Source organism: Spermophilus citellus, assembly GCF_964194105.1.
Source record: "Spermophilus citellus genome assembly, chromosome: 15".
Lineage (NCBI taxonomy): Eukaryota > Metazoa > Chordata > Mammalia > Rodentia > Sciuridae > Spermophilus > Spermophilus citellus.
The window spans coordinates 46,849,558-46,875,413 of record NC_138195.1 but is presented as its reverse complement, the minus strand read 5'-3'; the positions used below and the strand labels follow the sequence as shown (position 1 = coordinate 46,875,413).

The 25,856-nt window shown below is 37.8% G+C and overlaps 1 protein-coding gene across 1 annotated transcript in view; it reads left to right on the top strand.

The window, feature by feature from the left end:
• The window catches only part of CFAP70 (cilia and flagella associated protein 70), a 96,779-nt gene that overhangs the window by 69,287 nt on the left and 1,636 nt on the right, over positions 1 to 25,856 (top strand). The window contains exons 21-26 of the mRNA XM_081267827.1: positions 4,297 to 4,455; positions 5,135 to 5,259; positions 6,837 to 6,989; positions 7,711 to 7,872; positions 8,206 to 8,295; positions 20,981 to 21,082. Of these exons, the coding sequence (XP_081123953.1) occupies positions 4,297 to 4,455; positions 5,135 to 5,259; positions 6,837 to 6,989; positions 7,711 to 7,872; positions 8,206 to 8,295; positions 20,981 to 21,082 (791 nt within the window). The remainder of the gene's footprint in view (positions 1 to 4,296; positions 4,456 to 5,134; positions 5,260 to 6,836; positions 6,990 to 7,710; positions 7,873 to 8,205; positions 8,296 to 20,980; positions 21,083 to 25,856) is intronic.

The following is a 25,856-nucleotide window of genomic DNA, read 5'->3' as shown; positions in this document are numbered from 1 at the left end:
ATCTTTATTTTTTTCCCACCAATTTTGTCTTTCTATGCTTCATTCTAGACGTTTTCTTCTACCTTAATTTTCTCTGCAGTTTGCTTAATCTTTAAAACCATCCAGTGGTTTTTTGTTTTTTTTCAGTCCTGGGGAACTCAGGGGCACCCTACTACTGAGCTACATCCTCATCATGGAGGCTGGCTTTCAACTTAGGATCCTTCTGATTCTGCCTCCCAAGAAGCTAGGGATATAGACATGTGCCACCATGTCTAACCCAATGGATTCTTAATTTTACTTATTTTTTAGCTCTGAAATTTCTAGTTCATCATTATTATAACTGACTCTTCTGATTCTGTTTTTGGTATTGAGGGTGTTTTTTTTTGTTTGTTTGTTTTTGTTTTTTTAAATCTGGGCACTTTCCACTGAGCTACATTCCTAGCATTTTTTTTAATGATCCCAACTTAGTTTGCTTAGGGCCTTGCTAAGTTGCTGAGGGGTGGCTAGGATTATAGGTATGTACTACCATGCCTAGCATCTGATTAAATTCTTTTTTTTTTTTTTTTTTTTGTGGTGCTAGGGATTGAACCCAGGGCCTTGTGCATGCGAGGCAAGCACTCTATTAACTGAGCTACATCCCCAGCCCAACTTTTATCTTATTGAACTGACTATAGTTAAGTTCATATCCTGAGCTCCAGTGAAATTATTTGTATTTCCTGTCATTTTTGTTCATATTTTCAAGTATCATTGTATGTCTTGCTTTTTTTTTTTTTTTTCCTTCAGGACACACCATTAACAAACCAAGTTTGAGGGATTGGGATGATCTGAAGCTAAATTATAATTCCTGTGAGGGCCTACTTCAGTTTCATCATTTTTTTTTTTTTTGATAGTCACCGACTACCAGTGTCTGCCATACTTAGCTTTGAAAATTAGTCAAAAGTAGAGACTATTAGATTCTCAGTTTCCCCTAGAGATCCATTATATATCCTAGAAGAGAATATAGTTCCTGGGCCTATTTCCTTCTACATATTGGCTTGGAAATTCTATCTGGTTAATTCTCTGATGCATTTAAGCAGATCTTAAAAAGTAAAGTTAAGACTAAAAATACATACTTTGTTAACTTTTTCTGGTTACCCTCAGTGGGAAGATTGGTCTGAATTGCCTAATCTATTAGTACCAGACTCAGAAGTCCTTCCTACCTATTTTTTTTTTCCATCTTAAAAAAATTTGTTGATACTTTTTATATTCATTTTTTTTCCTCTTCTATTTTTTTAATCTCTGTAGGTTTATACATTTAAATATTATCCTCATTTTAATGTGATTTTGGAAGGAAGACTAAGTAAATACAAACACATGGCCCTTCTACCCTAATTGGAAGTCTCCAACTTTTTTTTAATATATATATTTTTAGTTGCAGGTGGACACAATACTTTTATTTTATTTTTATATGGTGGTGAGGATTTAACCCAGTGCTTCACGCATGTTAGGTGATCGATCTCTCACTGAGCCACAACCCCAGCCCCCCAACTTCTTAAACTGGATTCAAAGCCCATCTCCAACACATTGTTCAGTTGGTGATCCCATTTTAATTTAAACTAAGTCATTTAACTATTATTGTATTTCTCTACTTCCATTTATCACTAGCAGAATAATGTACTTGTGTTTCATTTGATTTGCCTCAACTTCTTATGTTCCCAATTTACCCACATCCAACAATTCAGTTTCCATTCTATCATTCATAGGACTGATGACTAACTTATAGTAATGGCAGCAGCATGAGGTGGTGTGGTAAGTCCTTTTAGGAATACCAATATAAGATATGAAATATTTAGGGATGGGGATCTAACTCAATGTAGAACGTTTGCTTGGCATGTCCAAAGCCTTGGATTCAGTCTCTAGCACCCTGCAAAATACACATATAAAACATTTAAAAAAAAACAACTATTTGAAAGTGGTCATCTGGTTTCTATCATAGGTAATCAGCTCTTCTACTGTAGTGTGAAAGCAACTGTAGAAAATATATAGGCACTGCATTTAAAAATATTTGACTGTGCTCCAAAACAACTTTATTTACACATACAAGTGGTAAGCCAGCCTGGCACAGTGGCGCATTGCCTATAATCCCAGCAACTTGAGAGGCAGAGTGAGGATCCCAAGTTCAAAGCCAGCCTCACTAACTTAGTGAAGCCCTAGTTAACTTATCCTGTCTCAAAATAAAAAATAAAGAGAGCCAGGTGTGGTGGTATATGCCTGTAATCCCAGCAGCTGGGGAGGCTGAGGCAGGAAGATTGCAAATTCAAAGCCAGACTCAGCAGTTTATCAAGGCCCTACACCACTTAACAAGACCCTGTCTCTAAATAAAAATTTAAAAAGGGCTGGGGATTTAGCTCAGTGCCCCTGGGTTTAATCCCTGGTACCAAAAAAATAAATTAAAAAAGATAAAAAGGGCTTGGAATGTGGCTTAGTGGTTAAGCGCTCCTGGGTTTAATCCCCAGTATAAGCAAAAATAACCAAAACAGTTTCAGCACTATAATGAAAGCACAAATAACCGGGATGGGAGCAGACTTCATGGATCAGCTCTGCCTTTTATTCAGCAGCAGAGTCAGGCATCGGAGGGGCTCACTTTCTGGTAGAAATGGCCACTGGTTACAAGAGGGCTTGAGTTTTTATAGGTTACACTGAGAGGTGACTTAATTATTGAGAGAATGTGTCAATTTGGGCACTCAGGCAACAGGTTGTGAGAATTTGAAACTTATTTTTACTGGACAAGGATGTAGGGTAGAATGTTTATCTCTTTTCTCCAGGAGTCACTGGGAAAGGATTAATGTTTGGCTGTCTCTCCTCTGAGGTCTATAGTCACTGGAAAGAATTTACTGGGAAAGGATCAATATTTATCCCTTCCCAGGGACTGCCATGTTAGGATTGGTGTTTGCCTCTTTCCCAGGGATTGTCTTGTCACTGGGAAAGGATTTACTGGGGAAGAATCAATGTTTTGCTTTATTTCTCCTTCCCTCCTCCTGTCTTGGGGGGTTGCCATTTTCCATATCCTTCACCTGGTACCCCCCACCCCGAAATAAAAGGGCAAGCCAGATGTGGCCAATAGGCCATTGCTTGCATATTTCTGTCTTAGAGCGACCCCAATCAAATAGTTATACTATAATATACTACAAATAAGTCAAAATGAATGCTAAAGAATGTTCACCTAACACACAGGAAGGCAGGGGAAAAAGGAAATAACAGAATAAAAGCAGAGAAGACAAATTGAAAACAAACAATGAAATGGCATACTTAAATCCTATCATATAAGGAATTACTATGGTAAACTGAAAAATGGCTCCTCGAAGATGTCCCTTTTCTAGTTCCTGGGATCTGTGATTGTTACATTATATGGCAAAAGAGACTTCTGGTGTAATGAAGTTAGATTTTGAAACAGGGAGATTATTTTGGATTATCTAGGTTGGCCCCTTTTGAGGGCATACTCCTAATATCTGGTATAGACATGTTCAAATATAGCTGCTCTGTGATTTTTATTATTTTTTGAATAGTGAAATAAAAAGAATAGAGTTTCTTGGGGCTGGGGTTGTGGCTCAAGTGGTAGTGCACTTGCCTAGCATGTGTGAGGCACTGGGTTTGATCCTCAGCACCACATAAAAATAAAGGTTAAAAAAAAAAAAGAATAGAGTTCCTGTTCTCTGAGGGCTTTAATGTTATCAAAAAATATATTATTCTTCTCATCTAGATTCTTGAGATCCTGGATTTAGTAAGTAACTTTTATAATCACAATCCATTTGATATTGTGATTTGGATTTTACAGCAAGGTTGTTTAGGGGTGGGGTGTGATATAGTGATAAAAGTTGTGCTATCAATTTAGATTATCTCAAGTTATTCAAAAATGTAAGCAAGTCTATCAAAGTCTGTCCATGCAGTTTAGGGAATATGTTTCTCATGTTTTACAAATTTTATCTTCTATAATAACTTAAAAAAATTTTTTTTGTAGTTGTAGATGGACGGAATGCCTTTATTTGTTTATTTTTACATGGTGCTGAAGATTGATCCCAGTTCCTCAAGCATTCTAGGCAAGCGCTCTGCCACTGAGTTACAACCCCAGCCCTGTAATAATTTTTTAAAATATTTATTTCTCAGGTGTAGATGGACACAACACAATACCTTTATTTTTATGTGGTGCTAAGGATCGAACCCAGGTCCTGCCCGTGCTAGGCTAGCGCTCTACCGCTGAGCCACAATCCCAGCCCGTGTAATAACTTTTTAATACCCAAGATAGGAAGTGATTTTTAAATCAAAATGTAATCTATTTAGGAGCAGGAGCTGCATTATCCATTCTAGATGAATTTCTTGAAGAATCTTCCAAACTGCCATCTGAGTCAGGAGAACCCATATTGTCTACACAATTTCAGGATTCAAGTATTGACCCCAAACAATCCAACCTGTTTTTCAAGGAGATACCAGAAAAAAAAGGTAACTAGGAATTAAGAATTCCACTTGAAATGGGGACATAAACAAACTAGGCAAGGATGAAAACTCTCAGGATTATATAAGCAACAATGCTGACTTGTTTGAAATTAATATTGCTTACATTCTTTCAGATTATTCTAAGCTCTGAAGTTCAAAAACAGAGGTGTAACTTCTTTAGTAAGCAAGGATTTTAAGCTCACCCAAGTAGTTCACAAAAGACCTTGACTGACTTATGAGTCTTCATTTTCAGAATATCTACAAATTGTGTTTCACATTCAAGGAGATCCAAATACTTTAAAACCCTTTCATTTAATTGTGACTTGTCCTTGGAACTAACAGTGATTAACGTTGAGGACCTTTGAGTTCTCCTCTTTATGGGCCATTGCTGGAGACAGTCTACTGCTTTCTAGATGATGATCTTTTTCATGTATTATTACATAAGAATATTTTCCCTACTATGCTAGTGGGTCTGAACTTCTGATATTTTCCCTTTATATCTAATCATCTATCCTTTTTTTATATTTTTTTCTTAGTTGTTGATAGATCTTTATTTATTTTTAAAATTTATTTATACATGGTACTGAGAATCGAACCCAGTGCTTCACACATGCCAGGCAAGTGAGCTACCACTGAGCCACAGTCCCAGCCCTGATCTTCTATCCTTTTAATATAATATTTTCAGAAACACCAAAATGTCAAGATTCATCAGCTGTTCTGCAACCTGCTCCTTATTCTGGTGTTTCCCAAACTCCTACTACAATCTTCATGGAGACCATACGCTTCTTGATGAAAGTCAATGCTGTGCAGGTCAGACTATTTGGAAAAGGACATTAGATGGAAAGACTTTAATGAATTACTTTTTATATTCATAGTGTTTTCTTTGTAAGCTTAAATATGTATGAAGCAGAAATCAAACTTTTTTTGAGAGGCGCTGGAGATAGAACCCCTGGGTGCATACTAGTCCTGGTGCATGCTAGGCACATTCTACCATCGAGCTATATACCCAGCCCTTCAAATATACTTTCAAGAGCACACCTTAAGCCCAATAGGAAAAACATGCAAACATGAACCACTCTCTGCGGATGGCACCAGCAGACCTCACTGCAAGTCTCCTCCCTACTGTAGAATACCAGCAGAGCCAAGTCAGACTCTTTTAAGTATTTGCAGCCTGATATCACTTTCTTTGGGGAATTAATGTGCGAGGGCTGAGGGTTCATAGGAACCTTCTCATACCTTTTTTTCCTTTTTAGATCTGATCAATTGAAAACAGATGCATAGTGCCATATGGGGAAAGGGTTAAAATATTAAATTATTTTTATCAATAAAGCTGGGATTAAGACTAAGTGTTCCCACATTTAACTTACCCTTGCAGTCATAGGTGTAGCAGCTGGAGAATTGCAGCCTCCTCCCAGAAAAGAAGCACATTTTATGAGATCTACCCTACCACATGTCAAACAAGAAGCATATCCATGAGCAAAAGATATCCAAGTACAAAAGATAGCAAGATCCGGGAGCCAAGGGATTTGGCCCTAATCTTAGCACATTAACTCTTCACAATTAGAAACAGGCCCTCTTTTTTCCCAGTTAAATAAGTCATTATTCCCCTTAGGTCAGAGAGCCAAAAGGCAGGTAGAGAGAACAACTACACCCACTATCCTCACCCAGTATTTTCCTAAGAAGGTAAAAGTATCAGTGGAGGTTTTATATTATAGGCTGAATGGGAATAGACTGAGAATACAAGAAGGGTTTCCCTGTGCTCAACATCTGACTTGTCAAATTTGCAGCCCTTTTGAAGTGTGAAAAACAAATAGCTCCAAATACAAGATGTGGCAGAAACAGATATTTGTTTTCAGGTCTAGAGTCTAGAATCATAGAGAGGCAAGATTTGCCTCACCATGCGTTTCCTTATGGTGACAGCTTTCTGTTACTTCATGTGTAAATGGGATGGTTGAGGCAATGCCTTTGTCTGCTGCATAATAAATACATTCTAAAACTTACCTCGTATCATGACTAGCAAGATCAGAATTGTATGATATTGCAGGTTATTCTCTTGGAAATATCTCCATTTGGTGACCAAGTGAGTAGTTGATAATGGAACATGAAATATACTGAATGTTTGTAATTCACTCCATGTCTCACCATGATTATCCTAGAAGTACAGTGTGTGAAGCTTCTAGAAATGTGGCTTACTGGTACTTTCTTTAGATAGTATGAAAAGGCAAAGAAAACCTACCTGCAACCCTTTGAAGTTGAGGATAATCATTTCATTCTATAAGATGTTCATTATTGGTTATTATCAGAGACAGAATCCTTCAAATGTGAAAGCTATGGGACTAATGCAGTGCAGCCATGTACATGTTCCTTATGGTCTGATTTCATTGTAGTATGTGCACAGAGTGCTCGCACATGAGCTGTTATGCCCTCAAGGAGGCCCCAGCTGTGAGTATTACTTGGTGCTGGCCCAGACACACCTTCTGAAGAAGGACTTTACCAAGGCAGAGGAATGCCTTCAACATGCAGTCCGGCTGGACTACCTGGTAATGACTTTTGCAAGAAGCTCTGGGGTGGGGGAAGGAGTGAGCAGGCCTTATTAAAGTTAATGATGCCTGCTGGGCATTGCCAAGTACACCTGTGGTCCCAGCACTTGGAAACCTGAGGCAGGAAGATGAATTAAGACCAGGAGTTCCAGGCCATTTCGGGTAACACAGTGAGACCTAGTCTCAAAAAATAGTGGTTATGGGCTGGGGTTGTTGCTCAGTGGTAAGCGCTCGCCTAGCACATGTGAGGCCCTGGGTTTGATCCTCAGCACCACATAAAAATAAATAAATAAAATAAAGGTATTGTGTCCAACTACAACTAAAAAATAAATATTAAAAAAATAGTGGTTACATGTTAGAGGTAGATTTTTGGTGACCAGGGGTGGGGCCATTGGCTATATATACTAGTCCATTTGTTTTCTTAAGTAATCATGAGTTTTGCTGAGGGAAGAGAAAAGGAGAAAGAGCTCTTTCACAGATAGTGTTTACCTATTTCAAGTTTTTTAGACCTGCTTTCTGCTTGGTTATGCTTGAATGTTTTTCTTAATATTTACCCCAAAGACAAAATGGTTTTGAAGAATACAAGAAATAAATGAGACAACAGACCTAGAAAAATACCTTCCAGTGCTGTGAAATGCTCACAGAATGTTAAACATAGGTCACTAATGTACTTTTAAATATCACCTCATCCCATTTTACTACTTGTTGTTTACTTTCTCAGAACCCTAATGTCTGGGGCATGAAAGGTCATCTCTATTTTCTGAGAGGAGATCATGCTGAGGCCAAGGCATGCTACGAGCGAACCATTAGTTTTGTATTGGATGCTTCTGAGATGCACTTCATATTCCTGCGACTGGGGCTCATCTATCTGGAAGAGAAAGAGGTATAGCGGAAGGATAGTAATCATGTAACTTAAGCCATGGTCTGGGACCTGATATAGTTCAAATATTTATATCTTATAACCAGTATTATGATAATGAGGCTTTTATATCCAAAGGTAAAGGGTGGCCCAATTTTTAACTCCTAAATTTTGGTACATCTGTTACTGCCATAAAACCAAAAGCTAGTTTGCCTTCTCGTCCCCAGAAATTTTACTCCTTAATCTTAAGAGTATCCTATTTTTCCATGAGGTGGTCCCTGTCTCACCATGATTATCCTAGAAGTATAGAGTGTGAAGCTTCCAGAACTGTAGCTTAGTAGTATTTTCTTTCTATAGTACGAAAAGGCAAAGAAAACCTACCTGCAAGCCTGTAAGAGGTCACCTTCATGTCTAACCTGGCTAGGAGTGGGAATCGCCTGTTATCGGGTAAGAGAATGAGGTCTTGAGATCAAGCCCATGCACACTGATGACCTTGATTCCTTGGTCTTCTGTCACACTGGGGTTTGTGATGATGGCAGGGTAGCAATCATGGCAGTCTGCTGTAATGAGAAGCCCCTTTAAAAAGCTGTTCATGAACTGAAGATCAATCTAATCTAGAAAAAGAAAATATCCTTAAAAATTCTACAAGAATCTGAATCAGGAAGCTATATAAAATTTTTCACATGATTTGGTTTAGGTACTCTTTAGTGATATTATCTGTGAGAAAAAGATGATGTGGGAAATGAAGAATCTACTCAATTAAAAAATCAATTGATAGCTAGGCATGGTGGTACACACTTATAATCCCAGCAGCTCCAGAAGCTAAGACAGGAGGATGCTGAGTTCAAAGCCAGCCTCAGCAATGGTGAGGCACTAAGCCTCAGTGAGACTGAATGGGACCCTGTCTCTAAAGAAAATACAAAAATAGGGCTGGGGATGTGGCTCATGGTCAAATGCCCCTGAGTTCAATCGCTGGTACCAAAAAAATAAAAATAAAAAAAATTGATACTTACTAAGCATTGTGACCTGTTTACTATAGGAGTTATTACAATTCCCAGTAAAAGATTCTGCTCTACCTCTCCTAAAAATTCACTGCTCGCCCTTCCATCCTGTCATCCAGTCTTTAAAAGAGGCATATATCTTATAATTTTTGTTTAATTTCTTCACATGTATTCTTAATCCCATTTCTACTATTTTTTTTCTTAACTTTTATCTTCCCCATATGTTTCCTTTTTTATACTACCACCACTTGATTGTTATCCTTAAAAAAGAATTATCTCTATTCCCTGTTTCCTCTTCCTTATTGGTATTATGTTCATTATGGAAAATTTAGAAGATACAAAATATAAAGAAAAAAGTTTGCATAATCCCAAAAATCCCAACAGAGAAAAACCACTGTTACCATTTGTATGCATTTTCCTTCACTCTTTTTTACATATATAGTTGAAAGCCTTTTTTTTTTTTTAAGAAGGATCTAGCCCCAAACTTCTGGGCTCAAATAATGCTATCGAGGGGCTGGGGATGTGGCTCAAGTGGTAGCGCACTCACCTGGCATGCATGAGGCCTGGGTTCGATCCTTAGCACCACATACAAACAAAGATGTTGTGTCTGCCGAAAACTAAAAAAAAATAAATATTAAAATTCTAAAAAAAAAGAAATAATAATATTAATGCTATTGCCTCAGTTTCTGTATACCTGAGATTATTGGTAGGCACTGCTGCACCCAACTTTGAAAACAATTTTAATGCCTAATATATATAAAGATTGCAAGGCAATATATATATTTGAGATATACATATATTACTATATATTATATGTGCAGTATAAGTATTATATAGAATATATAAATATAATATAAATATATAACATTATATGTTAATATAATTATTATATAATGTATATTATATTAATTATATATTATTTACATAATATATAATTATATATTGCCTTGTAATCTTTATGCAATATGTATATGTATTATAGTTATATATAATATATATATTTATCCTTATAATCTTTTTTCTACTAAATATAACATTACTATCTTTTCACATCACCAAATAATCTAAAACATGAGTTCGAATGCCTGCATGATGTTCTGTGGTATAGTATGTAAGTAGGATGACCCTGTATTTTTTATCTCATAAGCCAGGGCATTAGATCCAACATGGCAGCGGGCACGGAGAGATCAAATCTGACCTCTTCAGCTGCGCGGGCATAGGGAGTCGTAAACTGTCTAAATGCTGTTTGCTCAGGATCACTAGGCAATGCAGAGCTGATGTGGATCTGGGGAGAAGAGTCCGGGCCTCTCAGAACACACACCGAGCCAGGATCGGCTGCATTCAAGCTGTCCTTCGCCTGCTTCTCGCAGCCAAACCACTATGACTCAGCACTAACGATCGCGCCAAAACAACTGGTCGGCCCTTCTGATCCTATGGAAGTAAATGCCAACCGAGCCTTCATAGGCAGTGGCCACAGGATTGAAACGGGGCTTGGGAGAGACAGTCAGGACCCACCCGTTGCATTGGTCACCTGGCAAAGGGAACGAACTGTCACCATTTGCATGGGATACCACCATGACAGAGAACTGACATCACCAAAACGCGGAGGAGGAGATAAATTCATTGAAACCAGTGGCAACAGGTGTGCAATCCCCTAGCCTTCCCTCTCCACACAGCGGGGAAACCTTAAGGGCCCCTCCCCCCTCCCAGCTCTCCCGTGAGTGCGATAGCCAGACCAAGGGAATCAGGAGTAGCGGGACTCGCAGTGCGGAACTCCCGGCTACCGCTCCCACCAGTGCTGACAACTGAGGTCCCTTGCACCAGCTACCGGGGGCGTGGCTACCGGAGGGCAAGCAAATTCGCTGGGGGTTCTCAGCCCCAAGCTCTACAAACTTGGGGTCCGAGGGAATGGCAAACAGGGAGAGTGTGCCCAGGCGTTCATGAAAACAGAGCTCCGAGGAGCAGCAGACCTGGCGTGTAGCCAATATTGTGGTGAGCGTCACCAGTGAGAGGGGCCTGGCTAGAGGAAAAGAGGGGAAGTGACTAGACACAAGAGGAGGCCCTAGGCACTCAGGATTGGAGACCCGTCCAGTCTGGGAGGAAGAGCTGCTGCACAGTGATTGGTTCCCGCCTATTGAGAGGAGAAGCTTGGCCCAGTGAGCACAGCTCCACCTACTGGAAGAGAAGTTAATCAAACTCTAAGACTGCATTAATTAATTTTTTTTTAATTTGGGTTTTTTTTCATTTTCATTTTTTTGTTGTTTTGTAAATATTTTTTTAAAAATTTTTTTATTATTTTATTTTTTTAAATTTAAATTTTCATTTTTTATTATTATTTGTCTTTTCATTTCTTTTCAATTCTCTTATCCCCCCTTCCTTGAATTCTATCTGCTTACTCTCATTGTCTTTAGTGACTTCTTCCCTTCCCTTCTAATACCTTTTCTCCCAAGCATCAAATAAATTTATAGGAGTAAACAGTAACTCAGCAGTCAAACAGAACAAGAAGTAACATGAGCAGCATGAAAAAGCAAGGAAGAAAAGGTGTACAAACAATGCAGGACAGTCTAAATATTCAGGAGGACCTAGAGCCATCAGAAAAATGGTCATATAAGGAACTCAAGGAATACATTAGACAGATGGAATGGAACCTTACAGAGGATACGAGACAGCAAATTAAAACAGTGAAAGAATACATTGAAAATTAATTACATAAACAGATAAAAGAAGAAGTTAAGCATCTTTATCAGGAGATAGAGATTATAAAAAAAATCAAACAATAATTCTAGAAATGAAAGAAACTATAAACCAAATTAAAAACTCAAATGAGAGTATCACTGAAAGAGTGGAGCAAGAAGAAGCCAGAACGTCAGATAATGAAGACAAAATATATCATCTTTAAAAGAGTCTAGCCAACTCAGAAAGGCTGGTTTAAAATCATGAGGAAAACATCCAAGAGATATGGGATAACAAAAAAACCAAATTTAAGAGTCATCGGGATAGAGGAAGGCACAGAGATTCAAACCAAGGGAATGAGTAACCTGCTGAATGAAATAATTACAGAAAACTTTCCATAAATAAAAAAGGAAACGAATATACAAATTGTAGATGCATACAGGACACCGAGCACACAAAATCACAGTAGACCAACGCCAAGACACACTGTTATGAAGATATCCAATATACAAAACAAAGAGAAAATATTAAAAGCTATAAGAGAAAGGAGGCAGATTACATTCAGGGGTAAACCAATAAGGTTAACAATGGATTTTTCATCACAGACGCTGAAAGCAAGAAGATCCTGGAACAACGTATTTCAAACACTGAAAGACAATGGATGCCAACCAAGAATTCTGTATCCAGCAAAATTAAGCTTCAGGTACGACAACAAAATAAAAATCTTTCATGATAAACAAAAGTTAAAAGAATTTGCAGCCAGAAAACCAGCATTGCAAAGCATTTTGACCAAAACACTACACGAGGAAGAAATGAAAAACAATAACCAAAACCATCAGTGGGTAGTGCCTCGGTAAAGACAGAGGATGGGGGGAAAGCTAATCATGGAGAAACAAACTAAATTAGAAAAAAAAAAGATAAATAATCAAACACAGCAGGAAGTACAAACCATATATCAATAGTAACTCTAAACTCTCCAATAAAGCGACATAGGCTGGTAACATGGATTAAAAAAACAAATCCAACAATATGCTGCCTCCAGGAGACACATCTGATTGGAAAAGACATACACAGGCTGAAGGAGAAAGGTTGGGAAAAAATATACCACGCACACGGTCCTTGTAAGCAAGCAGGGGTGACTATCCTCATATCGAATAAAATCGACTTCAAGACTAAGTTAATCAAAAGGGATAAGGAAGGACATTATACTGTTAAAAGGAACCATTCACCAAAAGACATAACAATTATCAATATTTATGCACCAAATAATGGTGCTGCAATGTTCATAAAACAAATTCTCCTCAAGTTCAAGAATCAAATAGACCACAACACAATAATTATGGGTGACTTCAACACACCTCTCTCACCATTGGACAGATCCTCCAAACAAAAGTTGAATAAAGAAACTATAGAACTCAATATCACAATAAGCTAGACTTAACTGACATATATAGAATATATCAACCATGATCAAGTGGATATACTTTTTACTCAGCAGCACATGGATCCTTCTCAAAAATAGACCATATATTATGCCATAGGGCAACCCCCAGTAAATATAAAGGGGTGGAGATAATACCATGCATTTTATCTGATCATAATGGAATGAAACTGGAAATCAATGATAAAAGAAGGAAGGAAAATTCCTACATCACATGGAAAATGAACAATATGTTACTGAATGATCAATGGGTTACAGAAGACATAAAGGAGGAAATAAAAAAATTCTTAGAGATAAATGAAAATACAGACACAACATATCGGAATCTATGGGACACAATGAAAGCAGTTTTAAGAGGGAAATTCATCGCCTGGAGGTCATTCCTCTAAAAAAGGAAAAACCAACAAATATATGAGCTCACACTTCATCTCTAAGCCCCAGAAAAGGAAGAGCAAAACAACAGCAAATGTAGCAGAAGGCAAGAAATAATAAAAATCAGAGCAGAAATCAACGAAATTGAAACAAAAGAAACTATTGAAAAATTAACAAAACTAAAAGTTGGTTCTTTGAAAAAATAAATATGATTGACAGACCCTTAGCCATGCTATCGAAGAGAAGAAGAGAGAGAACTCAAATTACTAACATACGGGATGAAAAAGGCAATATCACAACAGATGCTACAGAAATACATAAGACAATTAGAAATTATTTTGAAAACCTATATTCCAATAAAATAGAAGATAGTGAAGACATCGATAAATTTCTTAAGTCATATGATTTGCCCAGACTGAGTCAGGAGGAAACACACAATTTGAACAGACCAATATCAATGGATGAAATAGAAGAAGCAATCAAAAAACTACCAACCAAGAAAAGCCGAGGACCGGATGGGTATACAGCGGAGTTTTACAAAACCTTTAAAGAAGAATTAATACCAATACTTTTCAAGTTATTTCAGGAAATAGAAAAAGAGGGAGCTCTTCCAAATTCATTCTATGAGGCCAACATCACCCTGATTCCGAAACCAGATAAAGACACCTCAAAGAAAGAAAACTACAGACCAATATCTCTGATGAACCTAGATGCAAAAATCCTCAATAAAATTCTGGCGAATCGGATACAAAGGCACATCAAAAAAATTGTGCACCATGATCAAGTGGGATTCATCCCTGGGATGCAAGGATGGTTCAATATATGGAAATCAATAGATGTTATTCACCACATCAATAGACTCAAAGATAAGAACCATATGATCATCTCGATAGACGCAGAAAAAGCATTCAACAAAGTATAGCATCCCTTTATGTTCAAGACATTAGAAAAACTAGGGATAACAGGAACTTACCTCAACATTGTAAAAGCTATCTATGCTAAGCCTCAGGCTAGCATCATTGTGAATGGAGAAAAATTGAAGGCATTCCCTCTAAAATCTGGAACAAGACAGGGATGCCCTCTATCACCACTTCTATTCAATTAGTTCTCGAAACACTGGCCAGAGCAATTAGACGAAAGAAATTAAAGGCATAAAAATAGGAAAAGAAGAACTTAAATTATCACTATTTGCGGATGACATGATTCTATACCTAGAAGACCCAAAAGGGTCTACAAAAAAACTACTAGAACTAATAAATGAATTCAGCAAAGTGGCAGGATATAAAATCAACACGCATAAATCAAAGGCATTTCTGTATATCAGCAACAAAACTTCTGAAACGGAAATGAGGAAAAACACTCCATTCACAATATCCTCAAAAAAAAAATACTTGGGAATCAACCTAAAAAAAGAGGTGAAAGATTTATACAATGAAAACTACAGAACCCTAAAGAGAGAAGTAGAAAAAGATCTTAGAAGATGGAAAAATATACCCTGTTCATGGATAGGCAGAACTAACATCATCAAAATGGCGATATTACCAAAAGTTCTCTACAGGTTTAATGCAATGCCAATCAAAATCCCAACGGCATTTCTTGTAGAAATAGATAAAGCAATCATGAAATTCATATGGAAAAATAAAAGACCCAGAATAGCAAAAGCAATTCTAAGCAGGAAGTGTGAATCAGGCGGTATAGCGATACCAGATTTCAAACTATATTACAGAGCAATAGTGACAAAAACAGCATGGTACTGGTACCAAAACAGGCGGGTGAACCAATGGTACAGAATACAGGACACAGAGACTAATCCACAAAGTTACAACTATCTTATATTTGATAAAGGGGCTAAAAACATGCAATGGAGGAAGGATAGCATCTTCAACAAATGGTGTTGGGAAAACTAGAAATCCATATGTAACAAAATGAAACTGAATCCCCTCCTCTCGCCATGCACAAAAGTTAACTCAAAATGGATCAAGGACCTTGATATCAAATCAGAGACTCTGCATCTGATAGAAGAAAAAGTTGGCTCCGATCTACATATTGTGGGGTCGGGCTCCAAATTCCTTAATAGGACACCCATAGCTCAAGAGTTAATAACAAGAATCAACAAATGGGACTTACTTAAACTAAAAAGTTTTTTCTCAGCAAGAGAAACAATAAGAGAGGTGAATAGAGGGCCTACATCCTGGGAACAAATTTTTACTCCTCACACTTCAGATAGAGCCCTAATATCCAGAGTATACAAAGAACTCAAAAAAAATTAGACAATAAGATAACAAATAACCCAATCAACAAATGGGCCAAGGACCTGAACAGACACTTCTCAGAGGAGGACATACAATCAATCAATAAGTACATGAAAAAATGCTCACCATCTCTAGCAGTCAGAGAAATGCAAATCAAAACCACCCTAAGATACCATCTCACTCCAGTAAGATTGGCAGCCACTATGAAGTCAAACAACAACAAGTGCTGGCGAGGATGTGGGGAAAAGGGTACTCTTGTACATTGCTGGTGGGACTGCAAATTGGTGCGGCCAATTTGGAAAGCAGTTTGGAGATTCCTGGGAAAGCCGGGAATGGAACCACCATTTGACCCAGCTGTTGCCCTTCTTGGACTATTCCCTGAAGACCTTAAAAGAGCATACTACTGGGCTGGGGATGTGGCTCAAGCGGTAGCATGCTCGCCTGGCATGCGTGCGGCCTGGGTTCGATCCTCAGCACCACATACAAACAAAGATGTTGTGTCCGCCGAAAACTAAGAAAAATAAATATTAAAATTCTCTAAAAAAAATTTTTTTTTAAATTTTATTTTATTGTTGGTTGTTCAAAACATTACATAGTTCTTAATATACCATATTTCACAGATTGATTCAAGTGGGTTATGAACTCCCATTTTTACCCCGTATACAGATTGCTGTGTCACATCAGTTATATTTCCATTGATTTACAAATTGCCTTTCTAGTGAATGATGTATTCTGCTGTCTATCCCATTCTCCACTATCCCCCCTCCCCTCCCCTCCCCTCCCCTTCTCTGTCTCCACCCCCTCTACTATAAATCGTTTCTTCCACTTATATAATTTTTCTGCTACTCCTCCTTTCCTCTTATATGTAATTGTGTATAACCCTGAGGCTCACCTTCCAATTCCATGCAATTTCCCTTCTCTCCCCCTTTCCCTCCCGCCTATCATGCCTGTTTAATGTTAATCTTCTTCTCAAGCTCTTCGTCTCTACCCTGTCCTTGGTTACTCCCCTTATATCAAAGAAGACATTTGGCATTTGTTTTTTAAGGATTGGCTAGCTTCGCTTAGCATAATCTGCTCTAATGCCATCCATTTCCCTCCAAATTCTATGATTTTGTCATTTCTTATTGCAGAGTAATACTCCATTGTGTATAAATGCCACGTTTTTTTAATCCATTCATCTATTGAAGGGCTTCTAGGTTGGTTCCACAATCTTGCTATCGTGAATTGTGCTGCTATGAACATCGATGTAGCAGTGTCCCTGTAGCATGCTCTTGTTAGGTCTTTAGGGAATAGACCGAGAAGGGGAATAGCTGGGTCAAATGGTGGTTCCATTCCCAGCTTTCCAAGAAATCTCCATACTGCTTTCCAAATTGGCTGCACCATTTTGCAGTCCCACCAACAATGAACAAGTGTACCCATTTCTCCGTATCCTCGCCAGCACTTGTTGTTGTTGGACTTCATAGTGGCTGCCAATCTTACTGGAGTGAGATGGTATCTTAGGGTGGTTTTGATTTGCATTTCTCTGACTGCTAGAGATGGTGAGCATTTTTTCATGTACTTGTTAATTGATTGTATGTCCTCCTCTGAGAAGTGTCTGTTCAGGTCCTTGGCCCATTTGTTGATTGGGTTATTTGTTATGTTCATATACATAAGCCATGTGCCTCCTGCTCTGCCTTCCCAGAAAGGATATAAACCATCTGTGTCTGTTAGAAAACTGGGAGCATTCTAAAAAATAAAAGAGATCAACCACACAAACTGTTCAGTATAGTCTTGATTCTGTTTGTTTTGAGTATTATAAAAAGTATTTTTATTAAGATAGAAACAGCCAGGCGCAGTAGTGCATTCCTGTAAATCTCAGCTACTCCGCAGGCTGAGGCAGGGGGATTGCAAGTTCAAAGCCAGTCTAGGCAACTTGTGAAACCCTGTCTCAAAATTTTAAAACTAAAAAAAGAAAATGGGGGCTAGGATACACAGTTCAGTGGTAGAATACCCTGGTTCAATCCCCAATACCCCTGAGAAAGAAACAGAAACAAAAAAACTATCACTAAGATGTCCAATTAATCCCTCCATCAATATTTTATTCATACTATTCCTATATCTGGATATTCTATAATTTATTTGACCAGTTATTATTAGTCATGTTATTTTATACAGTTATACTTTTATACATGAAGCTGAAGTAAACATTTTTGTACTTAAATTAACTGTGATTATTTCCTCAGGATATATTTCTAAAAGACTGTATATTTTTAAAGTCTCGCCTTCTAGAAAGGCTTTATACTGATTTATACTCTCTGGTAGAAGTGTGAGAGTCCATTTAACTATTACCTCAATCTGAGAGGTATCTTATTTGCAGTTTTATTACTAATAAGTCTGAAATAATATTATATATATTTCTGAAGAAATTGTTCATTTCTCTGTCCCATTTAATGCTCACTTCATTGCCATCAAGCATATACCTCTTTCCACTTGGATGAAATTCTCTAACAAAAAAGTCCCCTGACACTCTAATTGCCAAATGCAACATTTAGATGAAGTTGTCACCTAGGTGAAAATCTCTGTGGCACTTAACTCTGTTGACCATGTCCTTCCTGAAGTAGTCTCTTCCCATAGCTTTTACAACAATGCATTCACGTCCTGCCAAATCTGTACCTTCATCTCTGATGTTTCTTTCTTGGCTCTTTTTTCTGAATCCTCATATTTTCCCCACCGTAGTTTCTGGGCTCTATGGTGAGTCCTTCTCTATGTCACATGTTTTCCCTAAGAAGTATCATCTATCCCCATGGTCTTTTTTTTTTAAATATTTTTTTAGTTGATAGACTTTTATTTTATTCATTTATTTATTTGTGTGCTGAGAATCAAACCCAGTGCCTCACACACGTCAGGCAAGCGCTCTGCCACTGAACCACAATCCCAGCCCCTACCCCCATTGTCTTAACTACCACTTGTGCCCTAATGAATTCTTAACCTTTAGTTTTTAACACTTTTCAAGTTCTGTCTGGTCCTTGTATCAAACAGCTCCATTTAATGGTTCACCAGATACCTCAAACTGAACATGTACAAAATATTTAGAGTCTTAAGAGATGGGTTAACCATTTGTGACCCAGGAGCATTCTCACATTCCCTTAAGCCTTGAGCTTCTCATGTGTTCTCTATCTTAGTGAATGGAATGGTCATGAACCAAATCAACCAATCCAGAAACCAAAGATGTATCATATTATATTCCCACTAATTTTATTTCTATTTATTTATTTATTTATTTTTAAAGAGAGAATTTTTTTAATATTTATTTTTCAGTTCTTGGCAGACACAACATCTTTGTATGTGGTGCCGAGGATCGAACCCGGGCCACACACATGCCAGGCGAGCGTGCTACCACTTGAGCCACATCCCCAGCCCCCCACTAATTTTAATTAGGCATTAAATATCCTATTGATTTTGTCTCCTAAATGTTGAGTCTATTGACTCTTGATGTTTCTATTTTTATTACTGTAATTTATATCTCATCCCCTCTTTACCTGCTAATGTGGTCTCCTGTCCTTCTTCAACTCATTGTTATCAAAATGAACTTTAAAATATGCAAATGCCATGTTACTTTTCCTACTTTAATGGCTACTTCTTGTTTCAGAATAACATTAAAATTTCTTTGAACAATATATATGTTCTGTTTGCTTCCCATCTCTCTCATCTTGTTGCTTCCTTTACTTCCCCCTCTTCCTTCCTTCCTTCCTTCCCATCTCCCTCCCTCATTCCTTCTACCAACTCCATCTCTATTTTTCCCAACTACACAGCATACTTAGAGTTTCTTGAGCATGCTGTACTCTCTCATGACTCCATGCCTTATTCTTTTTATCTGGAATGCCTTTCTTCACCTTGAACAACTAATAAATCCTGCTTATCCTTCAAGATTCATTTTAGTAATGTTTCTTCTCTGAGGCTATCCTTTAATCTTAGAGTACAACTAATCCTGTTTTCCTTTGTCTTTTCACTGGATTATATGTATGCTTTTATTACAGAAATATTTACTCTGTAATTGAAATATGTTTGATTTTTCATTATGCTTTTTTTTTTACATATGTCAGTAAGGTCTTTGAGGGCAAAATTTATGTTTATTTTTTGATGTAGGCATCTAGCATACAGCTTGGCACATGAGTAAATCCTCAGCACATGTAAGCTGAGTAAATAATGAAATCAGTGTCTCAGAGACATTTAAAGTGCGGGCCAAAGTATGGGCATGACTGAAAGGCCCATCCATTTTGTCTTGGGCAGAGAAACTCATTCTTATTTTTTAAAATTATTATTTTTTTTTTAGAGAGAAAGAGAGGAGAGAGAGAGAGAGAGAGAGAGAGAGAGAGAGAGAGAGAGAGAGAGAGAGAGGGAGAATTTTTTCAGTATTATTTTTTTTTTAGTTATCGGCAGACAGAACATCTTTGTTGGTATGTGGTGCTGAGGATCGAACCCGGGCCGCACGCATGCCAGGCCAGCGCGCTACCGCTTGAGCCACATCCCCAGACCTTATTTTTTAATATATATATTTTTAGTTGTAGTTAGATAATACCTTTATTTTATTTATTTATTTGTATGTGGTGCCGAGGATAGAACCCAGTGCCTCACACGTGCTAGGCGAGCACTCCACCGCTGAGCCACAATCCCAGCCCTCATTCTTCTTTTAAAGCAAAAGTATATTGAGTTACTGTATTGGGGAGGTGAAGACAGGCTTATTCTTTCCTTAGACCTTTTGAAAGTATTACAAAGAAAACTCATAGTTTAAGGAAGCAGTCATGATTTTATGTGATTTTTATGATTTTATTTTATCTCGGGGGGGGGGGGGTATCCTAGAGATCCTGAATACTACATTGATTACTCAGGATCAGGCTTTAAATAACATTTTAGGAGAAAAGAAGCCTTCTCAACAGTAGTATTTTAATAGACTCTAACCTCAAAAAATAAAAGCAAACTTCAAAGAAAAAAACCTAAAAAGGTATCTGACAGTCCACTGTAGATGGGAAAAACACTGAATGACACACACATGATAGTGAGTATTCATGACTTTCCAATCCAAGGACTTAAAAGCTTCATGGTTTACAGAAGACCTGTGGGACTGCTATAGAGGGAAGGAGGAAGAGGAAGTTGAGAGTCTCAGGCAGGGCTCCAGAATCTCCTATCTCACTTTTTAGTCAGAGCAGTTTCTCTTTTAATTTGGTTCATATATTGTACCACCACCTAATATTTTGTTTGACTAATTTGGATGCTAAAAATATAAAACACTGATAACCACTGGTAGTGATCATGGACATACATTACTTGGACATAGTGGTTTTATCTAAGCTGACTCCAGCTGTTTAAGTGGAGACTACTTTACCTTACAATTCATGTGTCTCTTTGCTGTCAAGCTGGAAGAGCTCATGGAGGCTGAAGATGCTCTCTCTGAAGCTAATGTGTTAAACAACTACAATGCTGAAGTATGGGCATACCTGGCTCTGGTCTGCCTGAAAGTGAGTATTCTTATTATTCTTATGCAATGCCTTTTAGGGAGCAGAGGTTAGGGGCAAAGTAAGTGAGAGATAGAAGATGGCTATTAATGCATAATAGTTGTAGTTTAATGAGATCTAGATTTGGTCATTATTACCGATGACAATGGAAAGGCCATCCTGAGAATCCTCTACTTGCAATGTATATAAAACTCATATATTCAAATGTGATTTTCTAGTTAAGGGAATTCTAAAAATGTGACCATTGTTCTGTTAGAACACAAACCAGATTAAGGATCCGTGAAGGAGATGCTCTCTGAGTCTGAATCATTTCTTCCTCTCAACCTGTGGCTGAGGGTGCTTGTCCTTGATTCAAGGACAAGGTTGAAGAAGGTATTACAGGAGTTCTTGATAGGTACTTTACCTATTAAAAAAATAACTCTCCTATAGTGAGACTTAAATAACTTGCACATTAGTCTAAGATCAAATTGGGAATAATGAGAGCCACCCTCAGTTTTTTTTTTTAACCTTTATTTATTTTTATTTGGATCGAACCCAATGCCTCACATGTACTAGGCAAGTGCTCTGCCACTGAGCTACAATTCCAGTCCCACCCTCAGTTTTTCAATGACCAATGACACGAAAGAGGGAATATTATAAGAGAAATGAACAAAATAAAAATGTAATGTGTATGTAAATTTTTATCACAGTATTTCCTAGTGGCTCAAAATGGGAAACATTTGTTTACTCCATCAGTGAATGAGTAAACAAAATGAGAATATTTACACAATATAGTACTACTCCATAATTACAATGAAATTTTGATACATATTAGCAATGTGGATGAGCCTCAAAAACATTAATGTAAATGAAAAAAGAAAGGTAAAAAGACTACATCTGTTATGATTCCATTTATTTGAAATTAGAAAAACTATATAAACAGTAAAAATAGATTAATGGTTGTCTGGAGGCAAGGGTGGGGTGAGAATGAGGACTATAAAATAGGCATGAAAAAACTTTTATTTATTTTTATTTTATTTTTTGGTACCAGGGATTGAACTCAGGAGCATTGAACCACAGAGCCACATCCCCAGCCCTTTTTGGTTTTTTGTTTTTTGAGGCAGGGTCTCACTAAATCCTTAGGGCCTTGGCTTTGAACTTGTGATCCTCCTGCAGCAATCTCCAGATCTGCTGGGATCATAGGTGTGCACCACCACAACAAATACATGAAGAACTTTTCAGGGTAACAGGTTTTTAAAACTCGATCATGGCTGAGGTTGTGGCTCAGCAGTAGAGCACTTGCCTAGCGTGCAAGGCCCTGGGTTTGGTCCTCAGCATCACATCAAAACTAATCAATAAAATAAAAGGTATTGTTAAAAAAAAAAAAAAAAACCTGGGCTGGGGTTGTGGCTCAGTGGTAGAGCGCTCACCTAGCACAGGCGGGACCCGGGTTTGATCCTCAGCACCACATAAAAATAAAGGCATTGTGTTGTGTCCATCTACACCTAAAAAATAAATATTAAAAAACAACAACAACAAAAACAATAAAACTGGATCATGGTGATGGTTGAACAACTTACTAGACCTTGAAAGTAGTGAATTCCGTGGTATATAAAGTGTGCTTTAATGTAAGCCATTTTAAAAACACAATTTAGTCTCTGAAAATGAGGAGCAAGTAGATATTTAATAAATAGTGGTGGGGAAATTGGATCCTACCCATTTGAAAAAGAAATTAGTTTCTTATCTCACACCCCCCTACACACACACATACACACACACACACACACACAATTCCAGCTGGTTTAAAGACCCAAATCTTAAAAGCAAAACCTGTTGAATACCTAGAACAAATACAGAGAAGATCCCTATGATCTTGGCTTATGGAAGTTTTCTTAGGGCTCTAAAAGCACAAACTAAAAATAAAACACCAGTAAATGAACTACTTTAAGGTTGGAAACTCACACATATCAAAACAGAAAACCCAGTGACATAAAATTAGTATCCAAGTTATATAAATAGCTCCTATAATAAGGAAAAAAAAAACCCTATCAACAAACTGGTTTAAAAAATAGGCACAGGATAGGAATATGCAGCTTGCTAAAGTAGATCACTAGAAAGCATGAAAATACAATTCAAAATAATGTGACAAATTCACAATTCTCTTTTTTCTTTACAAATTCACAATTCTCGAGGCAAAAATTAAAGTATGGTATTACCAACATTAATGAGGATTCTCATAATTGCTAGTGGATGTAAATCAGTACCACAATATAAACTTTTAAGTGCACTGCAACATTATTTACTCACATTCCTACCTGTAATCTGGCAATGCTGCCGCAGTCTGGCTGGGCAAACTAAGGGGGAGGGTGTGTGTGACAAGGAACTTGTGAAGGTTGATACAGCAGGAGCCGCTTTATTACAGGACAGAGAAGTATATATACCCAACTAATTACACACAGCTTAACTTAATTAACATAAACTAGATACAGCAGTCAACCAATAAGGAATCATCATCTTAATGATTACACACAGCTTAATTTAATTGACATAATCTAGACACAGCAGTCAGTCATTAAGGAATCTCTATCATCTTAATGGCTCGCTGGCAGTTACTTCTCAAACCACTCCTCTTGGCAAAGTGCCAGGCGCCATCTTGACTTGTCTGTGGCTCTCAACACAATGCCATATCTAAATAAGTTTCTTAAGAAAAATACATGATAAATCCCATGACCAGTGCAGCCAAACTAGCATGTTCCAGCAAGGGGCAATGAGAGATGGGAAGAAATAAAGAGGAAACACAAGCAGATCTTGACGATAAAGCAGCTGGAGTCAGATGGAGCAGCTGCTCTCTGATGGAGAATCAGGTCTCAAGAATTACACCAGCAATCTTTATCATATATGTCTCTAAATCAGATGAAAAGCTATGCAAGCATTATTTTTTAAAAAATATTATTTTAGTTGTAGTTGGACACAATACCTTTATTTTATTTATTTACATGTAGTGCTGAGGATGAACCCAGGGCCTCCACTAAGCCACAACCCCATCCCCAAGCATTATTCTTTGTATTCATGAAGTTAACAGAATTGGCAACAGAATACAGCTATTTCCTCAGTTACATTCTACAGTTGCAATGTGCAATGTTAGGAGCTTTGTGCAGCTCTGAAGAAAGTCCACTGTTTAAAGTTACCAATTCGAGGGCAGATTCAGGAGCATGGAACTGGTAAAACATTGTTGTTTCCTTAGCAAGGAAGTTCCTTCATTCCCAGGAGCTGCTGTGCCTGAGAATAAGGTCAAAGCTGATAAGACTTTAGCATGGAGGACATCTCCATATGCCTTTACACAGAAACTTTCCCAGTCAACAAGTATGCCATAGGCATGAAGTCATCAGGGAGCCCAACCTCAATCACTAGTCTCCCAGTCACTATCACCACTCTCCACACATAAAAATGTATATCTTTCTTTCTTTTTTAAAGAGAGAGGAGAGAGAGAAAGAGAGAATTTTTTTTAAAGAGAGAGTGAGAGAGGAGAGAGAAAGAGAGAGAGAATTTTTAATATTTATTTTTTAGTTCTCGGCGGACACAACATCTTTGTTGGTATGTGGTGCTGAGGATCGAACCCGGGCCGCACGCATGACAGGCGAGCGCGCTACCACTTGAGCCACATCTCCAGCCCCGAGAATTTTTAATATTTATTTTTTAGTTCTCGGCGGACACATCTTTGTTGGTATGTGGTGCTGAGGATCGAACCCGGGCCGCACGCATGCCAGGCGAGCGCGCTACTGCTTGAGCCACATCCCTAGCCCCCTGTATATCTTTATTTCATGGAAGCTCTATTTAACATTACTGTCATGATGTTCAGAATAATAAAAGTATTTTTCAAATGGGATTGTGGCTTAGAGGTAGAGCGCTCGCCTAGCATGTGAGGCCCTGGGTTCAATCCTCAGCACCACATAATAAAATAAAATAAAGGTATTGTGTCCAACTACAACTAAAAGTAAATGTTAAAAAAAAAAAAACTGCTTTGACTATTCTGGATGCTCACATCATTTGGGCCTCTGCCTCCCTTCATCAGGAGGGAGTCAGAGGTAGTAGTGGTAGAAAGAGCAGGTATACTGGAACTTCAGGAGGTAATATTTCAGAGGGTAGATGTTGTAGGAAGTGAGGGTTTGGGGCATCCAAATTTTGTGAACTAGTAAAAATTCCACATGATCAGGAGATTGGATTAAACATCCAAAGTTCCCTTGCAGTGCAAATATTCTGTGGTTTTTTACATAGAATATTCTAACTTCTTATATTCAAACTTGTGAAGTGTAATAGGGAATGTATATCATCTCATTTAACTCTTGGAGGAGAGCTTCATGCAAGGAATATATCAACTGGGCAGAGTAGTTAGTTTTCTCACCTCATATCCAGAGCTGCATGGAAGGAATCCTAATATTTACTTTTTATAATACATGGAGATGGGATAAAGTATAGTAGGTAAAAACTTGGACTCTGGAGCCAGACTTCATTTTTTTAAAACCCAGATCTTCCACTTACTAGTTTAAAAACCCTGGCAAGTTATTTATAATCTCTGTGCCTTAAGTTTCTTTCTGTTAACATGGAATGATAAATAGTAGTAATTATCTGGGAGTGAGATGGCACATGCCCATAATCCCCAGTGGCTTGGGAGGCTGAGGCAGGAGGATCACGAGTTCAAAGCCAGCCTCAGCAACTTAGCAAGGTTCTAAACAGCTTAGCAAGACTTTGTCTCAAAATAAAATATAAAAAGGGTTGGGGGACTGGGATTGTATCTCAG